This window comes from Chiloscyllium plagiosum, chromosome 28, assembly GCF_004010195.1.
Source record: "Chiloscyllium plagiosum isolate BGI_BamShark_2017 chromosome 28, ASM401019v2, whole genome shotgun sequence".
Classification (NCBI taxonomy): domain Eukaryota; kingdom Metazoa; phylum Chordata; class Chondrichthyes; order Orectolobiformes; family Hemiscylliidae; genus Chiloscyllium; species Chiloscyllium plagiosum.
The window spans coordinates 12,333,415-12,353,812 of NC_057737.1; the positions used below are offsets into that span (position 1 = coordinate 12,333,415).

Here is a 20,398-nt window from a genome sequence, read left to right on the forward strand (position 1 = left end):
ACGAACGTGTGTGTGTGTGAAGGGGGTGTGTGTGTGTGAACGTGTGTGTGTGTGAACGTGTGTGTGTGTGAACGTGTATGTGTGAGTAATAGTCACCAATGCAGCATTCTCTCAGGTTCTGAGCTGGAGTATCAACCTCTATGTTGTTCTGAGGTTTCTATAAAGGGGACTTGAACCCAGAACCTTGCAACTCAAGAATTAAGATCTCGAACCACTGATTGACACCTGAGCTCAGCTGATCCCAATAAACGCGTATTTCAATTGGCCTCAGTGACCCTGGATTACAGAGGGAGGAGTTTATAAAGAGGAAGAAAGAAAATGTGGGGGATTAAAAAGTTGCTCCTCTGTCTTGTCTCTGATGCCTTTTGCAGTCAAATAGCCCAGGAAAGATTCAACATCAAATCTTCATTCACAAGCTGCACACAGGACAGTAAATCAGCAAGGTATTGCGCCTGATACAAACACAGAATGCAGGAGGAACTCAGCAGGTCTGGCAACATCTATGGAGAGAGAAACGAGTTACCATTGAGTCAAGTACGACACTCGTTCAGAGCTGGAAGAGGTTCAGGAATGTGCTTTCAGGAAATGATGGATCAAATTCCCACCAAACAAAAAAAGGACAAACTCAAACTCTTTAAATAAAATCTTTAAGGGATTTTATAGTTTCAGTGCTTAGGCAGTTTGTTTTTAGAGGATAGAAAGATTGAGAAGTTCTTTTTTCATCTTGGTCATTTCACGCCATTGGCGAAGTACTTGAGAACGATGCAACGTCATGACATAGTTTCAGGAAGTACATCAGCAACATCTGTTGTGCTGATTCTCTGCAGGTCCCTCCAGGGAAACACCAAACAGAAAACCCTCTGTGAAACTGCAAACTTCAGCCAAGTCGCAACACAACTTGGTGTCACCCATCAACTGATGACCCACTCTCAAACACCACTTTTAGAAATCTGGCCCAGTTAAGAGTGCCCTGATGTTTTGGTGGGCAAATGGGAATAAATTCTACAGTAAACAAGGGCCAAAAACACACACCGATACACAGTCTTTCATATTCTCAGGGCTTCCCGAAGTGCTTCATGATTCCTTCTTTGTGGAACTGGAGTCGCTTGTTTTGAGGTAAATGCAGCACCACTTTGCATGACTTTGTTGTGTTCAGAAAGATGGATGATCAGATAATCGCGGCAATTCAAGGAGAAACAAACACTGTGAGGGACAGCAACAAATGTTTACTGACTGAAGCAGGGCCTTGGCTTTTGATACTGCAGCCTAGAACGAAGATCAGACATGGGTGTGATAATCCCCACAGTCAAATAGCTAGCTGATATGTCACGTGACTCAAGTACTGGAAAGCTACCAGATTGGTCAAATTAAGAGCAGAGGAAGGAGGGGTACAGTGGAGGAAATCAAGGATGAAAATATAAATCAAAACCTATTTAAATACTTGCAAGCCTTGGTGCAATTCATCACCAGGAGCTAGGCATTTATTCATAGAAAATAGCTTTGACCTTCACTCTGCATTACTAACTCGTCCAAATCACGTCACTAACTATGCAATGTGAAGGTCAAAATTACTTGCACAGAAGATGGAGATTTAGATCTCAATCCATCTCTCAGAAAAAGTACAAAATTCCCCTGAGACAGGTGACATTATGGCACAATCACAGCCAATTTTCCTATTTTGTCCTTGCCTCGCGTACTTTACCCAATTGCAGCTTACAGTCATCTACCGGCTGAGACATCTTCACTATAAATCAAGTGCACCACAATCGAGCAATTTTACACAATATCCACACTGGGGACTGCTCCACTGTGGGTCATTGAAATTGGTATTTCCACTTCGCTAGCCCCTGAACACTGAGACAAATTGTTAACAGCCAACCCAGCAGGGAGAGGGAGCTAATTCTGCACAGGAAAACACTCTGGGAGCTCAGGACCCACTTCACTCCCAGGAATCTAACCTAACTGAGACAGGAATCTTTACAAGGTGTGAGATATTGCAACTAATGAAGCAAAGAGGAGCAATGCGCATCACTTAGAAAGTGACAACAATTAATACATGAAAATGCAATAGCCAACTTTAGGAATCGCCTCATCCATAATTCTAACATCAATTCCTTCAAACCAATTAGTTCCACTCCCTGATTTCTTGCTCCCAGCCTTGCAAATGTTGTCTTCTCACATATATCTCCAATTTCCTTTTACAGGTCATTGTTGTAGCTGCTTCAGCCATCCTCTCAGGCACTGCATTCCGGATCATTATAACTTACTACATTTAAATAATCTCTGCACTTCCTAAAATATTCCTCTCCCCACCCAGAACAATCTGAAATGTGGCCTCAAGCTATTGACCCCCTTGCCAGTGGAAACAACTTTTACCCATTTACTCAACAAAGCCCCGTGCAATTTTGAACACTTCTGATAAATCTCTTCTTAAATATCTCTGTTCTAAGAAGGTCAATTTCAACTTCTTCCAGATTCTCCAGCAGCTTAATATGAAATAGTGATGGTAAATCGGTCTCATGTTAACTTCCTGCTCCTCACTGCACTCAACTCTTCAGAGCTGGGTGGATTAAACACTGACCTACAGCCAGAGTAATTGATAGCACAGCCTCAATCGAAAGTTGCAGCCACTGCGAAAAGGATGCCCTTTGAATGACTATTTATATAAAAGCTGGCCGATGTTGAAGCACCTTTTCCAGCACCCGAGAATTGGAGCAAAGGATTTCAAAGCCCTCCAAGCCACATACCATCCCGATATATAGGTATGTCACGGGGCAATATCCTGGAATTCCCTCCCTAAGAATGAGGGAGGTCGAGCTATAGTACACGGACTGCAGTGGTTCAAGAAGGCAGCTCACCACCACCTTCTCAAGAACTAGGGACAGGCAATAGATGCAGGCCCAGGCAGCGACACCAGTGTCCCACCAGTGAAGAAATGAAATAGCAGCTGCATAAGTACACAGTCGACTGGTCATTCTTCAACATACACACCCATCACATCAAAAAAGGTGTCTTTTTGATTTAGGGCAATGCCAACAAAGATCTACTCCAGTATCAGACAAGAGTGGCTACCAGGTCATTAAAGTAAATCGAATGACTAGCTTTAAACCCAAACCTAGTAGAGGTGGATTTGAAAGGGTCAGGGGTTCTGTATAAATGCTTTTCGAGCAACAATGTCAACATTATAATGTGGTTAAACCTTTTTTCGTAATTGGTTCACTGGGCAGATTCCAGGGCTGAGGGGTCCTGTTATGAGGAAAGATGAAGCAGGTTGGGTAGATACTCTTTGGGGTCGAGGAAGGATGAGACAAGATCTTGTTAAAACACTCAAGATTCTGAGGGACCTCAACAAGGCAGATGTAGAGAGAATGTTTCCTCTCATGGGGGAGAATCGAGAAGTTTAAAGGTAAGGGGATTCCAACTAAAGATGGAGAAAAGCAGTAACTTCTTCTCTCAGAGGTTCAGAGAACAATGAAGGCTTGGCCAATAAATTTATTGAGGGCTGGGTTGCACAGATTCCTGACTAACAAGGGATTTGAGGGCTCTGGGGAAAGATAGGAAAGTGGGTATGGGCCACAATCTTATTGAACAGCAAAGCAGGCTCAATGGGCTGAATGGCCTCCACGTGCCACGATTTCTTATGACTTATTGGACACCTTTCTGAACTAGGACCAGAAGTTATTAAGTCTACAGAAAAAAGGTTTAGTAATTATCTGAAAGTTCCTCAGTATAATAGCTACGTGGATGCCATCAGACAGAACGGGATTGAGAAGGGAGTAGGAACCCACTATAAAGATGGTTGGAATGACACCCATTTGGTTACAGATTCTGACACATTTGATCTGCATTCACAGGATTTTCCTTTCAGATTTCCATACTTAGGTTTTTTTTTTTAAAAACCAGCCTAAAGCTTTCTCCTTCCTATCGGAAAGATGTTGTGAAACTTGAAAGGGTTCAGAAAAGATTTACATGGATGTTGCCAGGGTTGGAGGATCTGAGCTATAGGGAGAGGCTGAACAGGCTGGAGCTGTTTTCCCTGGAGCGTCGGAGGCTGAGGGGTGACCTTATAGAGGTTTACAAAATTATGAGGGGCATGGATAGGGTAAATAGGCAAAGTCTTTTCCCTGGGGTGGGGGAGTCCAGAACTAGAGGGCATAGGTTTAGGGTGAGAGGGGAAAGATATAAAAGAGATCTAAGGGGCAACTTTTTCACGCAGAGGGTTGTTGGAATGAGCTGCCAGAGGAAGTGGTGGAGGCTGGTACAATTGCAACATTTAAGAGGCATTTGGATGGGTATATGAATAGGAAGGGTTTGGAGGGATATGGGCCAGGTGCTGGCAGGTGGGACTAGATTGGGTTGGGATAGCTGGTCGGCATGGACGGGTTGGACCGAAGGTTCTGTTTCCATGTTGTACATCTCTATGACTCGATGACTATGACAGCTAAGTGGTAATGGCACATGGAGTAACAATTTTGTACATAAAATCCAAGGCACTTCCTCAATGGCAGTTGAACTCGAAGTATGAACTATTACCACACTGACCTGCAGATCAAACAGTTCTATCCCTGGGACATGTATCTTGACAGTGAAACCAGTGTCCTGGATGACTATTACTTCTTGCTCATTCCCATCATCAACGCTAGGCTCACCATCTTCTTTCTCTTTGTGGTTTTCCACCTCAGAAAGGTTGTGTCCATCATCTCCATTGACCAATGGCATGCCTGATGGGTGGGCTGCAAGAAAACCATAAGAGATGAATTTGAAACAATTCCCTCAGCATTTCCTGTAACCAATGAGATACTCCAGTCTAGCAACCAAAACATTGGTGACAGTATTAGAGAGAAAATAAATCTCACACCAACACAGTAAGAGGCCAGTAATAGACTTGGGGCCCCACTAATGTTTCAATACAGGAAGTGCCCCAATCGTAGGCAGAAAGGCTATTCCTAAGATGCAAAGCAGTGACACAAACAAGTATGTTTACTTGGCTGAGGAGCACCATAAAAAGTTGGGTACCAACCGCCTCTTAGAAAATGACTAGGAGAAATATCAATTTGAACATTGAACACAGTCAAAAACTGGTTCTTGAAGGCAACAGCTTCCGACGAGCAAAGTGAAAATGATGGATGTTAGTCCAGTTCAAAATTATATTACAGAGATTGAGCAACAAAAATAAACTCTCCAGACTATAAACATTATTTAATAAGGCTGAAGGAAATTAGTGTGCGAAATTCCAACTTTAGCTGCCTGGCTGATTTAATCAAGTAAACATGTAGCTTGAGGAACTGTACTGTGCTGAAATAGCTCAGTTCAGCTGGAGAGCACTGGGATGATGCAGTCATTTGCTGAGTTCGATAGAAACTGGTGGGAAACCAAGCTTCCTGTTCCTACCTATAATCCAGCCTCGCCCTCCAACACTCCCATCACACAGGGGAAAAGTGCAAGGACCTGATATCAGCCAACAAACAGCTTAGCTGCAGCAGCTAGTTTCTTCTATAGGAAACCAAACTGATCAGTGTCCACACTCTACAGACCTCAGAATGGGTGAAGTATCAAAGACCAGCCAGAACCCAGATAACTCTATCCCAGCAGGAGTTAAACACATACAAGGGGCAAAGTAATCCTACGTTGTATTGGGCCAAGACTTTCACCAACTCCTTTCAAGGTCAAATTATTGTAAACTTTACAGTAGGGGGATAATACTCCACTTGAAGGGCTATAGCAGCATTTCTCTTCATTGTAAAGCAGAAGATTAAAATTGAATAGCAACTGGAGGCAGCACGGTGGCTCAGTGGTTAGCACTGCTGCCTCACGGCGCCAGGGACCCAGGTTCAATTCCAGCCTGTGTGGAGTTTGCACATTCTCCCAGTGTCTGCGTGAGTTAGGTGGATTGGCCATGCTAAATTACGCAGGGTGATGTGCAGGTTGGGTGGATCAGCTATGGGAAATGCAGAGTTTCAGGGTCGGGTGAGTTCGAGGTGTGATGCTCTTCAGGGGGTTGGTTTGGACTCGATGGGCCAATTGGCCTCCTTCCCCACTGTCGGGATTCTGTGATACTGCAGATGCTGGGATCTGTACTGAAAACAGAAAATGCTGGAGATCTGAGCAGGTCAGGCAGCATCCACAGACAGACAGCAAGCTAACATTTCAAGTCTAGATGACTCTTCATCGAAGCTCTGCTCAACTGCATTTTTTTTGTTTTCAGATTAAAGTTTGCAGGGGGTTTCAAAAAAGGACCAAAAAAAGCTCAGTTTCAAGCATCCATGCTGGGAAAGAGAATGGGAAAGGAAGAACATCACACAAGACACAACTGCAGAAGTTGTATCAGACCTCTTGCAAATGGGCAAATTACACATGCACTATGTTTTTATCAACTAAGTTAGAAATGCAGTTATTATAATTTCAATTGAATAAACTAGGTAGAGGTGGTTCTTCTATAATGCAATGGTTGTGTTCTTGTGCAGCCCTGGGAGTATAGAAAAACCGTGCTTTAGAAACACAGTGCTTAGTGTTGGCGATGTAATCGCATTACAGCCAACACGTTTAAAAATTTGCGCTTTAGAAAATGTCCCCAATTTGTCAATCAAGTTATAGCAAATCCATGTTAACGAAATGCACATTAATATACTTCTTTCAGACAAATAACACATCCATTTATTAACATATTTACAAGGTTGTACGACGCATCACACAGATGCTGGAACACACTTGGCTGATTTTGGAGATGTGATCTCAGTGTAACGTACAGGAGGGCAGCAATATTCCAACTCGTGCAAGGGATTACAGTGATTGGAGAAAGATATTCCATCCTCAAAATAATCCCCAAAACAGGTTTCAAAAAAATTGCAATCATTCATACTGATCTTTTTAAAATTTGCAGAGGGCTGTTTATCAGACTGGAGGCCTGTGACCAGCAGTATGCCACAAGGATTGTTGCTGGGTCCATTGTTGTTCGCCATTCATATGAACGATTTGAATAAGAATATAGGAGGCATGGTTAACAAGTCTGCAGATGACACCAAGCTTGGGAATGTAGTGGGTAAAAACAATGACTGCAGATGCAGGAAACCAGATTCTGGATTAGTGGTGCTGGAAAAGCACAGCAGTTCAGGCAGCATCCGAGGAGCAGTAAAATCGACGTTTCGGGCAAAAGCCCTTCATCGGGAAGGACAATGAAGACTGTTATCTAAAAGCAAACGGGATATCCACTTTTGAGAAGATTTGTGGCTCAGGGTGAGGTTCTGGATGTAGGTTTGCTTGCTGAGCTGGAAGGTTCCATTTCAGACATTTCTTCACTATACTAGGTAACACCTTCAGTGAGCCTCTGAATGAAGCACTGGTGACGTAGCCTGCTTTCTGTTTATATGTTTTGAGTTTCCTAGGGTTGGTGATGTCATTTCCTGCGGTAACATCATTTGCTATGGTGATGCCATTTCCTGTTCTTTTTTTCCTCAGAGAGTGGTAAATGGGATCCAAGTCAATGTGTTTGTCGATAGAGTTCTGGTTGGAATGCCATGCTTCTAGGAATTCTCATGCGTATCTCTGTTTGGCTTGTCCTAGGATGGATGTGTTGTCACAGTCAAAGTGGTGTCCTTCCTCACGATACTAGTGAGAGTGGGTAATGTCATTTTGTGGCTAGTTGATGTTCATGTATCCTGGTGGCTAGTTTTCAGTCTGTTTGTCCAATGTAGTAAAACAGGATATTGATCAATTGGGTCAAGAAAGGCAGATGATGTTCAATTTAGAGAAATGCAAAGTGTTGCATTTTGGTAAGACAAATCAGGGCAGCACTTACACAGTTAATGGTAGGCCCTGGGGAGAGTGTTGTCGAACAGAGAGACCTAAGGATGCAGGTACACAGTTCCTTGAAAGTGGTGTCATAGCTGGACAGGGTGGTGAAGGCAGCATTTGGCACAATTGTCTTCATTGGTCAGTGCATTGAGTACAGGAGTTGGGACATCATGTTAGGGCTGTACAAGACATTGGCAAGGCCACATAGGGAATACCGTGTACAATTCTGGTCACCCTGCTACAGGAAAGATGTTATTGACCTGAAGATATATAAAAGATATACAAGAATGTTACCAAAGACTGGAGGGTCTGAGTTATAAGGAGAGGCTGGATATGTTAGGACTTTTGTCCTGGATGGAGTTTGAGGGGTGACCTTATAGATGTTTATAAAATCATGAGTAGCATAGATAAGGCAAATAGCCAAGGACTTTTATTCCAGGGTGGGGGAGTTCAAAAATATAGGGCAGAGGTTTAAGGTGAGAGGAGAAAGATATAAAAGAGACCTAAGGGGCAACTTTTTCACGCAGAGGGTGGTGCATGTATGGAATGAGCTGCTAGAGGAAGTGGTGGAGGCTGATACAATTACAACATTTAAAAGGCATCTGGATGGGTATATGAATAGGAAGGGTTTAGAGGGATATGGGCCAAACGCAGGCAACTGGGACTAGTTAAGTTTAGGAAACCTGGTGGGCTTGGATGAGTTGGACCGAAGAGTCTGTTTCTATGTTGTATGATTCTGTTAGAGACAGGAGTGACCTAACATGGCAACATTAATCCCCCATCCTTATTTGGTGCTGCCCTGCCAGGAGACATCAACCATAGAATCAGCACTTCGACAAGAGTTAGAGACAGAAAAATTGCAGATGCTGGAATCCAAAGTAGACAGGCATGAGGCTGGAAGAACACAGCAACTAGTCAGCCTCAGGGGAGGTGGAGAAGTCAATGTTTCGGGTGTAACCCTTGATTAGGACTGGGGGTGGGTGTGAGGGGAGCTGCAGATAAAGGGGGAGGCAGGGGCAGGGTGGTGAAATGGGGATAGATGAAGACAGGTAGAGGGTATGACCTGGTTGGTCAATGGGAGGAATGAATCTGGTTGGTGGCAGGGAGCAGTGGAAGGGAGGGGGGAGGTGCTGGGAAGAGAGTTGGGGGATGGGGAGGGAGGTTATTTGAAATTAGAGAATTCAATGTTGAATCCTCCGGGCTCAACTACAGTCGGCAGGGTCCTTTCTTGTGAACAAATTGTAAGCCCCCCAAAAAAATGGCTCGTGCTAACACAATACTTCTGAAATCTAATCAATTTATGTTAAATCAAGGCCCAACCTGAAAACCAAAGCAAAATATTGTGGATGCTGGAAATCTGAAGTCTTTAAAAGAAGTGGTGAAAATATTCAGCAGGTATGCAGAGGAACAGAGTTAATATTTCAGGCGATGACCGATGGAAACAGAACACAAAGATCCCACAGCAGCACCCCTTCCTTCAGGAGCACAGACAACACTTCCAGATCAACCCAACCAACAACTCCACAATCAGGCCAACTGCTTGGTCTTATCTTTGCTGTTTGTCTTTTCTTGCTCTAAATCTAGTGCTTGCAAAATGCTAGGGGATATCTAAAGGCAGATTTAAGATGCAAACTCTATTTATTGTAAGTGTGTCTACAAGCCTCACTGTTTGTTACTTCCACAAGTTCAAACAACAATCGAGGTAATAAAAGCAGGCGAGGACATGAAAATACAGGACCTCATCAGCAAGACTCAAGATTAATTTACAACTGGGACAATTTGGAAATACCATGAAACCCAAGGGGATCGTTCAAGTTTTTTGTGATTCAAGTTACCAACAGTTTAAATTATGATTGAATTTGCACCGGTTAGGAAGTGTTATAGCTATCTGTGCACATGTATATAAGAGGGTGGTCATTGATGCTATACCCAAAAACTTAGGAATGGGATCTGTGTACTAAATTGTCACATTCTGAATCAATGCTGAATGTAAGTCAGTAATAGTAATAGCTTCTGAGGATCACTCAGAATCACAGTGGTCAGAAAATCTGTGTGCCAACATTTAACATTCCCATCATTACTCTGCCTGTCCAAAAACTGGCATCTGACAATCTGATGACCAATCTCACATTTTAATGTCACAGTAGGAGATGACAAAGAGGTAACTTGCTCTGCTGACCTGCAGGAAATTGGATGTCCCAAGGCTATGGTGGGATGCCTCTGACTTACAGGTGGATTGTAAGAAAATTACATTATCAGCTCCTATTATTCAGAGCCATTTCCATGGCCATTCCCTTGCCATTCAGAGCCATTTGCATCATCATCATCCCCTATTCAGAAATCAATAACAGCATTACAGTTGGAATGTAACTACTCCCCTACAGTTACAAAAAATACAATTCACGCCAAATCTGGCCACTAAAGGATGATTTGCATTACATTGTTTCTGGAGATGATGTGGTCACTACATTCTGTTTTGAGTGGCATGTGACTGTGGGGGAATGGCTGGGGGTTGTTTTGTGGGCATTACTGACTGAAGTAAGTATTTTGTATAAAGGATGGACTGTTTCCTTTGTTCAGAGAGCTTTTGACACGACCCTGTAAACTCTGTGAAATGGGTGTTAAAAATTCCACCAGAAAGTTTGCACTGTACTGTGCTTAATAAAATTGGGTTGTTGTTCACAGAAGTTGGTGTATTGCAGTTGCATCAAGTGTGCAAGGACTTCAGGAAAAAAGAACCTAACACTACGATTCAGAGTAAATTTACATTGTCATCTCCTACAATTCAGAATCAATAAGATCATTACAGATAAAATTCTGACCACACGTTGCAGTTAAAAAATTATTTACACCAGATCTTGCCACTAAGGAATGATCTACATCACATTGTTTGTGAAGTGTTAAGGGTTCCACCAAAGCTTGTCCTTGCTTAATAAATGTTGCCATCTGCAGTTGCATCACGTATGTAAGAATTGCAAGAAAAAGAACCTTACTATCCCAGGAGGAATAAGCAAGAGTATATTCCACCCTTTCACATAAGAGTTTGAGATACACAAGAGCTGGCGTAGGAGAGCTGGGCAGCTGCTGCCTACGACTGGCTACTTCTGCAGAGCAACTACTGCTTAAGATGGAGGCGTGAGGGCACCATTTCAAAGAGCTCCAGTGTTTTACACATTCCTCGATTAATATTTTGCTGCTGTATTCTTCCAGGAACGATGTCAACAGGAGCTATGACAGAAATGTGTGTGTAGGGTTCAAAAGACATTTTTTTTTTTAAAAAAGGGGGGGGGGGCACTGTTTCAGTGTTGGCAGAGGAAGGGGGTAAACTCATCCCTCCAGGGGTTAAAATGTGCCACACTAGTGCAAGAAAATAATTAAAAGCTGTCAAACTTCACACTGAATAATTGGTCACGGCCAATGCTACTGCTGCCAACCAACTTCCAACTGCCACAGCTGCACAATTAATATAATGAAAAGGCTTGTCTCGACAAAGAGGGGATGCTTTCTTTGCTTTTCCTCTCTCCTCCCACCTTCTTCACATCAAGCTGACACTGAACGGAAAAGCCTCTTTCTCCTCCTCCTCTTCCTGAGATTTCTATGTTGGCCAACCCCTCCTACAGCCTCGTAATCCTCCCAAGTACAAGTGTGGCCCAAGGAACCTGTGGGGTGCAGGGCAGGCAATGTCCCAGCAATATTTCGAGCTGGCAGCCCTCCCTGGCCTTTCAACTCATTTACGGCTCTTTCCGGAGTGAAATCTGCATGCTTTCTCCCAGCCCCTGAATGCTCAGGGCACGGATTCTCAATGGTGGCTATCAGCAATTCAGAGGGAACTTGCTTCAATGAAGCTGACCCAGTGCCACCATCTTTTATTTGATGGTCCCAATGGTCTTTGCAAACTGACTCAACATCAAGCACTCCAGCCTTAAAGGCAAAACGTTCACTACCTTTCTGCTCGGAGTCACACTCCTGGCTGTGACTCACTAATTCGCCTGGTGAATCAGAGCCAGTATATTCCTCTGCTGCATCTGTTACGTCAGCTAATTCCACTGGAAACTCTGCACAACATAATCTGCTGCCTGCATGGCGATCAGAGTCCTCTAACTTTCCATGAGCAGGCCAAACTCGACGTGGGCAGCCATGAAGTTTTACCATTACTTCAAGGGCACAGGGAAGGTCGTCAGATGTAGGAGACCTAGGCCCCTGCGCTGCCAGCCACGGCCCACTATTTATATCGCTACCCTTCCGACTTGATAAAAGCCCATCTCTTTCAGTGTCATCAGGAGCTGTGGTCTTCAAGGTGATGCCACTTAAAGTCAGAGAGTTATCATTCTTCAGGCTGAAGTTGCCAGTCACCGTGCTGCTCAAGATAATGTCAGGGTAACCTCGCACAGGCTGCCCCTCCTGCACACAGGGCTCAGTTTCAAGCAGGAACGTGAAACCAGAAGGTGCGACAGAGAACTCTCTCCGAGAGTCCGTCAACAGTGGCGAGCGGTCATCGCTGAAGCCTTCCTGTTGTTGCCTCAGGATCAAGTCCCTCACAAGTCTACAGCAAGCGGCAATGGTGTTTCCCATGGCGAGATGGTCACCCACTGAGAGGAGATCTTCGTGCCGTCAAAAAAAAAGACACTACCAGGATTAAGCAAGGCAGGGAACAAAGCTAATATAGTGTCCAGGTAGGGTCCAATTCACATCAAACATAACTCCGAGCAGCAGCCTGCCACCGAACGCCTGGAGGGAGGGGAATAAAAGACAGCAAAGATCCGAGTTGTCACAAAGCCCATCCAAATATTTGCAGTGGCCTAAAAAAAACTTAACAGCTGTGGCTGTCAAACTGTCCACGTGCCTCTAAACGAATCTCTCTCATGTCGCTACACTTCCCATCAATTTAAAGAGAGGGCCATCAAGTACATGGGCCCCGATATAAAATTCCAACTCACATTAGGGGGAAAAAGAAATAAATTAGCTGTAATCTTTCTGTGATTGCAACAGCTGATAACAAGTCAGCATTAGTTTTAAACAAAAAATAAAATAATTTGACCTAGAAAAGATTGTGGCAAAATGCATTTTTAAAGGAACCAAGACAACGGTACAGTGTTACTTGTAAAAGGGCTTTCAGGGCAGCAATGTGACATCCATACCAAGTATCCCAATTCAATGCCTCTGCTGGCACGGGCTCTGAGAAAGTGTAAAAAAAAACACTTCCTTGGATCTCCTGTTACTGGAGGGTTGCTCAGACATGCCACTGTCCCTCTGGATCTACACAAAGCCTGATCTTCTGGACAGAGTCACTATATACATCAAGGGAGAGGATTCATAGAAAAGGTGGATTTTTCTACACCAACCACAAGTGTAGTACATGATTAAAACGGTCAACAACTGCAAATCTTCACATTTTTATGGATTGCCTTTCTTGAACAGGAAGAATCTATCTTACATTACAATAGGATAAAAAGCAAAATACTGCTTTGGAAACAGGTCACTCTGTTACTGAAGGGGTCAGAAAGCAATAAAGAAAAAAATCGACTTCCTACAGGTATGAAAAAAAGAACAAAAGAATTGGACTCCAAGATTTAGCAAATTTTAGCCAAAGTGCAGGGAGCAGTCCCATAGAGAGGCAGATAGGGAGGCCATACTTGAGCAAAATCACAATGAGTCAAATTCAGATGGCACAAGACTTGGGTTGTGGGAATGTCATCAGGCATTGGCAGGATAACAAAATGATGCCAGTGATAAACTACCATTCCACACTGCGTCAGCCAGCCTTGTGTTAGTGCATCATAAGCCACACTGGGGTTTTCCAGAGGTAAATCCTGACATTTTGTAATGCCTTTTGCAATGTCAGGATATTATGGAGCGAACAAAGGCATTTTTCACAAGTTCACCTTATAGCATATTTGTTGAAGTTTTTTTTTGACAGAGCTCAGTTTAGGTGAATCGAGTTGCATGGGGGGGGGGGGGGGGCAAAACTCTGCTTAAGATGATTTTGTGAGCAGATTTCCTGGGATTGTGTTCCTGGAGCTTTTGCTGCATTACCAATAACAACTCTCATTCTCAATTACCTGAATAGCTGTTTCAACATGTGAGAGAGAGGGAGAAGAAAGAGATAAAGATTCCTTTGATTTTAGGTGCTATATCAAAACAAAGCACTCGCTTCAGCGGGTTGAACATTTCAGGTCTGGTATAATCTTGTTTCCTAACTTAAGAAAACACACACAAATAAAGCTGTGACACCTACTAACAAACATGGTACAGTATCAATCGGCCTCTTGTTACATGATCTCTTTGCTTTCTTTTAGTCTCTTTGTCTCTTGATCCTCTCGCCATTCCAACCACCCGTATCAAATACAAATCTCCCTCAAGACTATCAAGTAGATAAGACTGTGTTCTGGATATAGGCATCTTCACACATTCAAACAATGCAACGTCTTTGTTCAATCTAACTTGATGCACAAAACAGTACAGCTGATAAATGTCGCCCTGTTGGCACTTGCTGCTTCCTATCCTGAACCAACCTGGTTTCCGACCCTCATTTCACAGACCTCACTGTCAAGAATAGCAAATCTCGCCCTCTAGGGGATACTCTAGTACACAAGTACCAATTGTCATTGGAAATAAAACACACGTCTCCTGATAGGGCTGCGAATGCTGTCTCTAATATACTGCCATCTCCTGCCCACTGAAAACTGCGCAATCACTCCGAGCCTGTTGTTTGAAAGATACATACAACCCCATTGTCATCACCTTTTTGCATCTCTAGGATCTGGTTGATCATGGAAAGAACACTTGTGGGGACATGCAAGGTAAATCTTTGAAATGCGACACATTCTGCTTCAAAATAATAACAACACGGGAAACAGAGCTCTGTAAGCGCTACTTAAACAGGGAGAATTACTGCTGCTTAAAAAAACTACACATTTGAATAAACATCAACAGCTATAGACTACATGATATAGTAGATAGCTTCTTACTTGTACAGATTTCAGTTGAGATAAATTGGATAAGATTTTTGTTTTGAAAAGGCTGAATTTAAGGTGACATTCTACAGAAAACTGCCTCTGAGAACCATCGCAACGTTTTGCAGTTCCCACTCTGGAAAGGACCACTGGGTCATACTCTCAGCTCTTGTGCGCTAGGATGCATTCAGCTTTCTGAAGTTGTGCAGCAGCATATTCAATCAGCCGTTAATTGTCTGTGCAGTTTGTGTGGTAAGTGATTTGACGAGAGGTGCCATCAAAGAGAAATGATTTCCTATCCCACATTCCCTCCCCTCACATGTAAGCAATTGGATTCCAATCCGGGACAGGGACAGAATAAAAATCAATCATTCTCAAATCTTAGCAGCTCAGAAACCCAATTCTGGAACAGTGCCATTAGTTTGGTTGAGATCAGCAAATTCAGCACCTACCAAAGATTGAACTTTAAACTTTGAACCTCCCTGTTCTGTAACGGCACAATACCACACCATGTGGTGCATCTAGCTGCCAAGTTACTCAGGATTCAAATGCAACTTTAAAAGAAATGCATTAACTCTTTCTCAGTTTTTTTCTTTCCCTACATTCTGCCCTTCAAGCTTCTAAACACCCCCTTGCTTAATAAAAGAAAGCAAAGAGTCATACATATAAAAAGGTAGCAATGAAGAAAAGTGTTAGAGACACAGATTAAGCCAACCTCTGATTTTAGGCTTTTCTTCTTCCCATTCACCAGTAGAATACAGGAAAGCTATTCAAATCCCGATTCACACTATTGAGAAAAACCTATACCGCACCATACAGTTATCTACGTGAATTACCCTACACATTACCATACCATTGTATCACATGTTGGACACTCTACATGGCATCTCAAAATATCTTGTTTAAAATTAAGTTTTACTTACACACACTAGCTTGTGAAAACAGCTCAAGGTTAGTTTCAACAGAGTTGGATTTTCTCCAAGTTGGAGTTCCAAAATGTTTGAATACTGAGGCAGAAAATAACAGCATGAAGTGTTTAAATCAACCTGTTCAGACACGTGGCTGGTGTGAGCTGAACTCAATAGCTTCTGGTCCAGAGGTTGGGACACTACCACTGAGACTCAGGAGGTATTAACCTACTGCACTGATTGCTTGGGAGTACCAGGCAGTCTCCCATTAAGAACTAACCAAACGCATGTCCTTAACTTCTAAAATCAGATGAGGTCAGGCACGTTCAGAGTAGGATGGTTATAGGTACATTCATTCTTGGCAGTGGTGAGATGTGAATACACACTCTTACAGAAATAAGAAACATGTACATTTAAAATACAAGAACTCATCAGAATCAGTTGAACTAAAAATATTTCATTACGCTTACATAATAACAATAATGGGATGATGATAATGTTGAACCTGTTAGTAGGATGTTAATTGTACTGTTAGGATACACTAGGGAATGGAATGGTTTAATTAAGTATTTAGAGCACATATAAGGGGAGACTGCTGGTTCAGCGGGTAAGGAGCAGACTTATATAATGCTCCACCCTGTAAATAAACCTATAAACAAGTATTAGCATTTAATTTCATTCTTGAACTGGCTTGGGACCAGATAAACAGAACATTTGATAATACTGAATTGTAACTAAATTAATGTACACTAGTTGTGCGAGTTAATGCCTAATCATTCAGCAGGAATGACTCTTCCCTCTTCATGAATATCTGGGTAAATGTTCTGAAAACAGCTGCACTTTTCGTGAAATTTCCAATGCAGATCATAGAAGGTAGTGGCGTGTGACAAGTAACCCAGTTCAATCTAAATGTTAAAAGGTAGGGGATCTTGTGCTGCAGTGGTGGTGTCCCAACTCTGATCCAGGAAGCCTGGGATCAAGTCCCACCTGTTGCAGAGGCATGTAATAACATCTTTGAACAGGTTGCTTAGAAAATATCTAAAAGTTAAAGGTGATTGGTGGCACATGTAGAATAGGGGTTGAGTTAGCTCGGTTGGCTGGCCTGTAACGCAAAGTGACATCAAAAACATGAGTTCAATTCCAAACACCACTAGTTGGGTCTCTTTAATGATAAAGCAAGACCAAACGAACAGAGGGCTAGGCAATGCTGACTTTACATGTAGAATCCATCAGGTGATCACTAAATATATTAATCAGGAAGGTGATGGTTCTTTCTGTAATTAAGCACCAGGTATTAATCAGAAGCATATTGTTGACCAGAAATAGTGTGTCATTCTGGTCACCTAACATTACTGCCCTTGAACACATACAGAGGCCGCAAAGGTCATTCAAGGTTATGATTAGATGATTCCCTACAATGTGGAAACAGGCCCATCGGCTCAACAGGTCCACATCGACCCTCCGAAGAGCAACTCACCCAGACCCATTCCCTACCCTATATTTACCTCTGACTGACGCACCTAACATTATGGGCAATTTATCACGGCCAATTCACCTAACCTGCACATCTTTGGACTGTGGGAGGAAACTGGAGCACCTGGAGGAAAACCACGCAGACATGGGGAGAATGTGCAAACTCCACACAGTCAGTCACCCGAAACGGGAATTGAACTCCCTGGTGCAGTGAGGCAGCAGTGCTAACCACTGAGCCACTGTGCTGCCCCTGTTTTGGACTACATAGATTATGTCAGTGACTACAGTTCAAAAGATACTTCAGAGGCCATGAAGCACTTTGGTTAGCCTGATGTTTGTGCAAAGCGCTATACAAATGTATGCCCTTCTTCTGTTGAAAGGTTGCAGAGTTTGATTTCTTGGGGTAAGTGAGAGATTTTGATGTGAACTCATTTCACAAAATCACAACACAAAAGGCTAGGTGGCCCTTTGCACAGCCTGTAATACTTCTTTGAAGTTAGGTTCACTCCTTGATTCTTGCCCCAAAAATATATTTCAAGTATTTGTCTTATTTGCATTGAAATCTTCAGCTGAACTTGTCTTCACTAAGCCAGAGGGAATTCACAAGGACTGATTCCAGGCAAAATGTCCACTGTGGTAATGGGCTCAAACAAACATTAAAAATTAGTTAAAAAAGTATGAAAAGCAACCTGGTAGAACTTCTCTTATCAAATGAGAGCATAACCCTGGCAATAGTTTTACCAAAGGTTGGTCAGTGAAGCAGAAGGAAGAAATGGGCACAAGTTCTAACTAGGCAGGTTTCTGCTGAGAGAGCTAGGATTGGGTAATATGAAAGAAAGGGGAAGATTTCAGGATGAATTTCACAGAAACATTTGGGTTTGTTGGATATGGGGCCACAAAGTAAAAATTGTATTCTTATTTTCTCTTCCGAAGATACAGACTTAGAAAATCACCTGATCTCACTGAAAAACATGCCGCTTTATTCAAGGATACATTTTCTGGACATAAACAGCAAATATTCAGATACAGGTCAATATCATTTTATTTATAAATTATCAAACTAGATTCATTCAGCAGACTGACCTACAGTACCATTTTAAAACAAAAATTGCTTACCTTTCCCATTTTTAGTACTTTGAGTCTAAACCACACGTTTTTTAAAAAAAAAATCAATCTTCGATTCCTACAGTGTTTCACCTCAACTCAAAAATGGCCCAAAGTGCTTCACGTAGAATTTAAATATGACATTTAATTTATTACTCATTTACCCATTACCCTTGTTGACATCAGGTAAAATACATCAGGTTCCATGGTACACCAACAACACTCAGCTGTGTGATGACTGTCAGAGCCCTCCATTGTCCCACCACTCCCCAGGCTTAAATGTAACGATGAACCAAAGCTTCCTCCAACTAAATATTGATAACACTGAAGCAATGGTGTTCGGCTCCTTCCACAAACTCTATTCATTGGCCCCACCGATGGGAACCATCTGAAGCAGAATCAATTCAATCACAAACTAGGTACCATCCTTAACCATCTGATGAGCTACGAACCACGTAATCCAGGCTGTCACCTCTGCAACATTACCTCACTCCCAACCTGGTCTCAGCTCATCTGCTGCTGAAACTCTGCTCATCTTTAATCCATTACCCCTCTGTTTGATGACCTACACTGTCTTTTAAAATCCTTGTTTTTGTTTTGTTTTCTAGTCCCACCATGGCCATGGCCTTGCCCTTCCCCATCTTTGTAAGCTCTCCCAGCTCTACAACCTTCTGGTACTTGCACGCCTTCAGTTCTGGCCTCTTCTGCATCCTCAATTTTAACCTGGGATTTAATTATCACCAGAGGCTTTACCTTCAGCTAGCTTCCAGCCAAACTCAGAACTTCCCTCCCAAAAGTTTTCATCCCCCTCTCTCTCTCTTCCTTTAAAGTGCTCCTAAAGCCTGTCTTTTGTGATATTCCCTTCTTCAGTCATCAAGACCATTACTCTTGCAAGCCTTGGAAAGTTACATAATGTTCAAAGCTCTACATAAATGCAAGCTTTTGTTGTTAAACACAATCACTTAGAAAGGAAAACACTGCAGACAAAGCCCACATTCATCAACTTACTCAAAATGAACTTTTCTCCCAGCCACTGACATCTGCCATGCTGAATACATCAATAATTTGTTAGGGTTTAATACGAGTGCCCAGAAGGTTACACGATTGGGAAGGACATTCAGCCAGGCACCAGTTCTGTCCCGATATCAGTACTGATGCTTCCAGAAGGGGCTGCAATGGACCATGACACAGACAGTGTAAAACCCCTGTTGATCTTTCCCATTCACTAAGCCTAGGTGCTGTGGCAAACCAGATTGGTTAATCCAGCACAAACAACATGGTGGGACACAGCCACTATATTATATATCTGATCCATTGTGATTGTACAAAACACACCACATGTAGATGTTGATATCCTAGTTTTCAAACAGAAACAGGCAGCAGAAAACAAAAGCTTTCAACAGGATCTTCTGCTTCAGTCATAGCTAATCCTCACTGTACACGGTACACCATGTAGAATTAATAGAAATGAGATTTGGTCAATTTTTGACAGCTAGTAGAAACCAAAGACATTTTAAATTGGACTTTAAAAGATTGGTTGCTGTCCCAATCACATTTTGGTTGGACTCTCTTCTCTACCTCAAAACAAATTCCTCCTCCTCCTTCCAACAGCAACATTGCCCTGTCCCCCCTTCCTCAAAATGTCATTATTCTTAGCGAACTTTGAGAAGATTTGTAGTTCAGGTTGAGGTTCTGGGTGTAGGTTTGCTCACTGAGCTGGAAGGTTCATTTTCAGACATTTCGTCGCCATACCAGGTAACACCTTAAGTGAGCCTCCGAATAAAATTCTTCAGTCGGAGGATCACTGAAGATGTTACCTAGTATGGTGTCGAAACGTCTGAAAACGAACTTTCCAGCTCAGCGAGCAAACCTACGTCCATGTCATTGTTCTCGTGTGAAGCAAGACACTGATGCCAGGAATGATGCTTGAGCATGACAAATATCAAACCCAAACCCAATTATGTCTGTACCTCATATCCACATTCATTGACGAAAGGTCATTAGATGTTATTATCCAGTTCCATTGTTTACGTTAATATTTTAGAGCTAATGTTTAACTTGGTGGAAAATATACGTTTCAAAAAAGTAAGGCAATTAAAATGCTGGACTTTGGTAATTGCCAGGACTCCTCATAGCAGTGGGTGTTCAAGAAGTTCCACGTGTACTTAT

At 42.6% G+C, this 20,398-nt stretch overlaps 1 protein-coding gene across 4 annotated transcripts in view; it reads right to left on the reverse strand.

The window, feature by feature from the left end:
- Window positions 1-20,398, reverse strand: part of cluha (clustered mitochondria (cluA/CLU1) homolog a) — a 93,504-nt gene that overhangs the window by 64,662 nt on the left and 8,444 nt on the right. For 2 of the 4 annotated variants that reach the window (XM_043718309.1, XM_043718308.1), the window contains exons 1-2: window positions 11,736-12,378; window positions 4,543-4,733 (exon numbers count right to left, since the gene is read on the reverse strand). In XM_043718309.1, coding sequence (XP_043574244.1) covers window positions 4,543-4,733; window positions 11,736-12,363 — 819 coding nt within the window. In that variant the 5' untranslated portion in view covers window positions 12,364-12,378. Of the gene's footprint in view, window positions 1-4,542; window positions 4,734-11,735; window positions 12,379-20,398 lie in introns of those variants that run through there. The other 2 variants (XM_043718310.1, XM_043718311.1) reach the window with 1 other exon arrangement.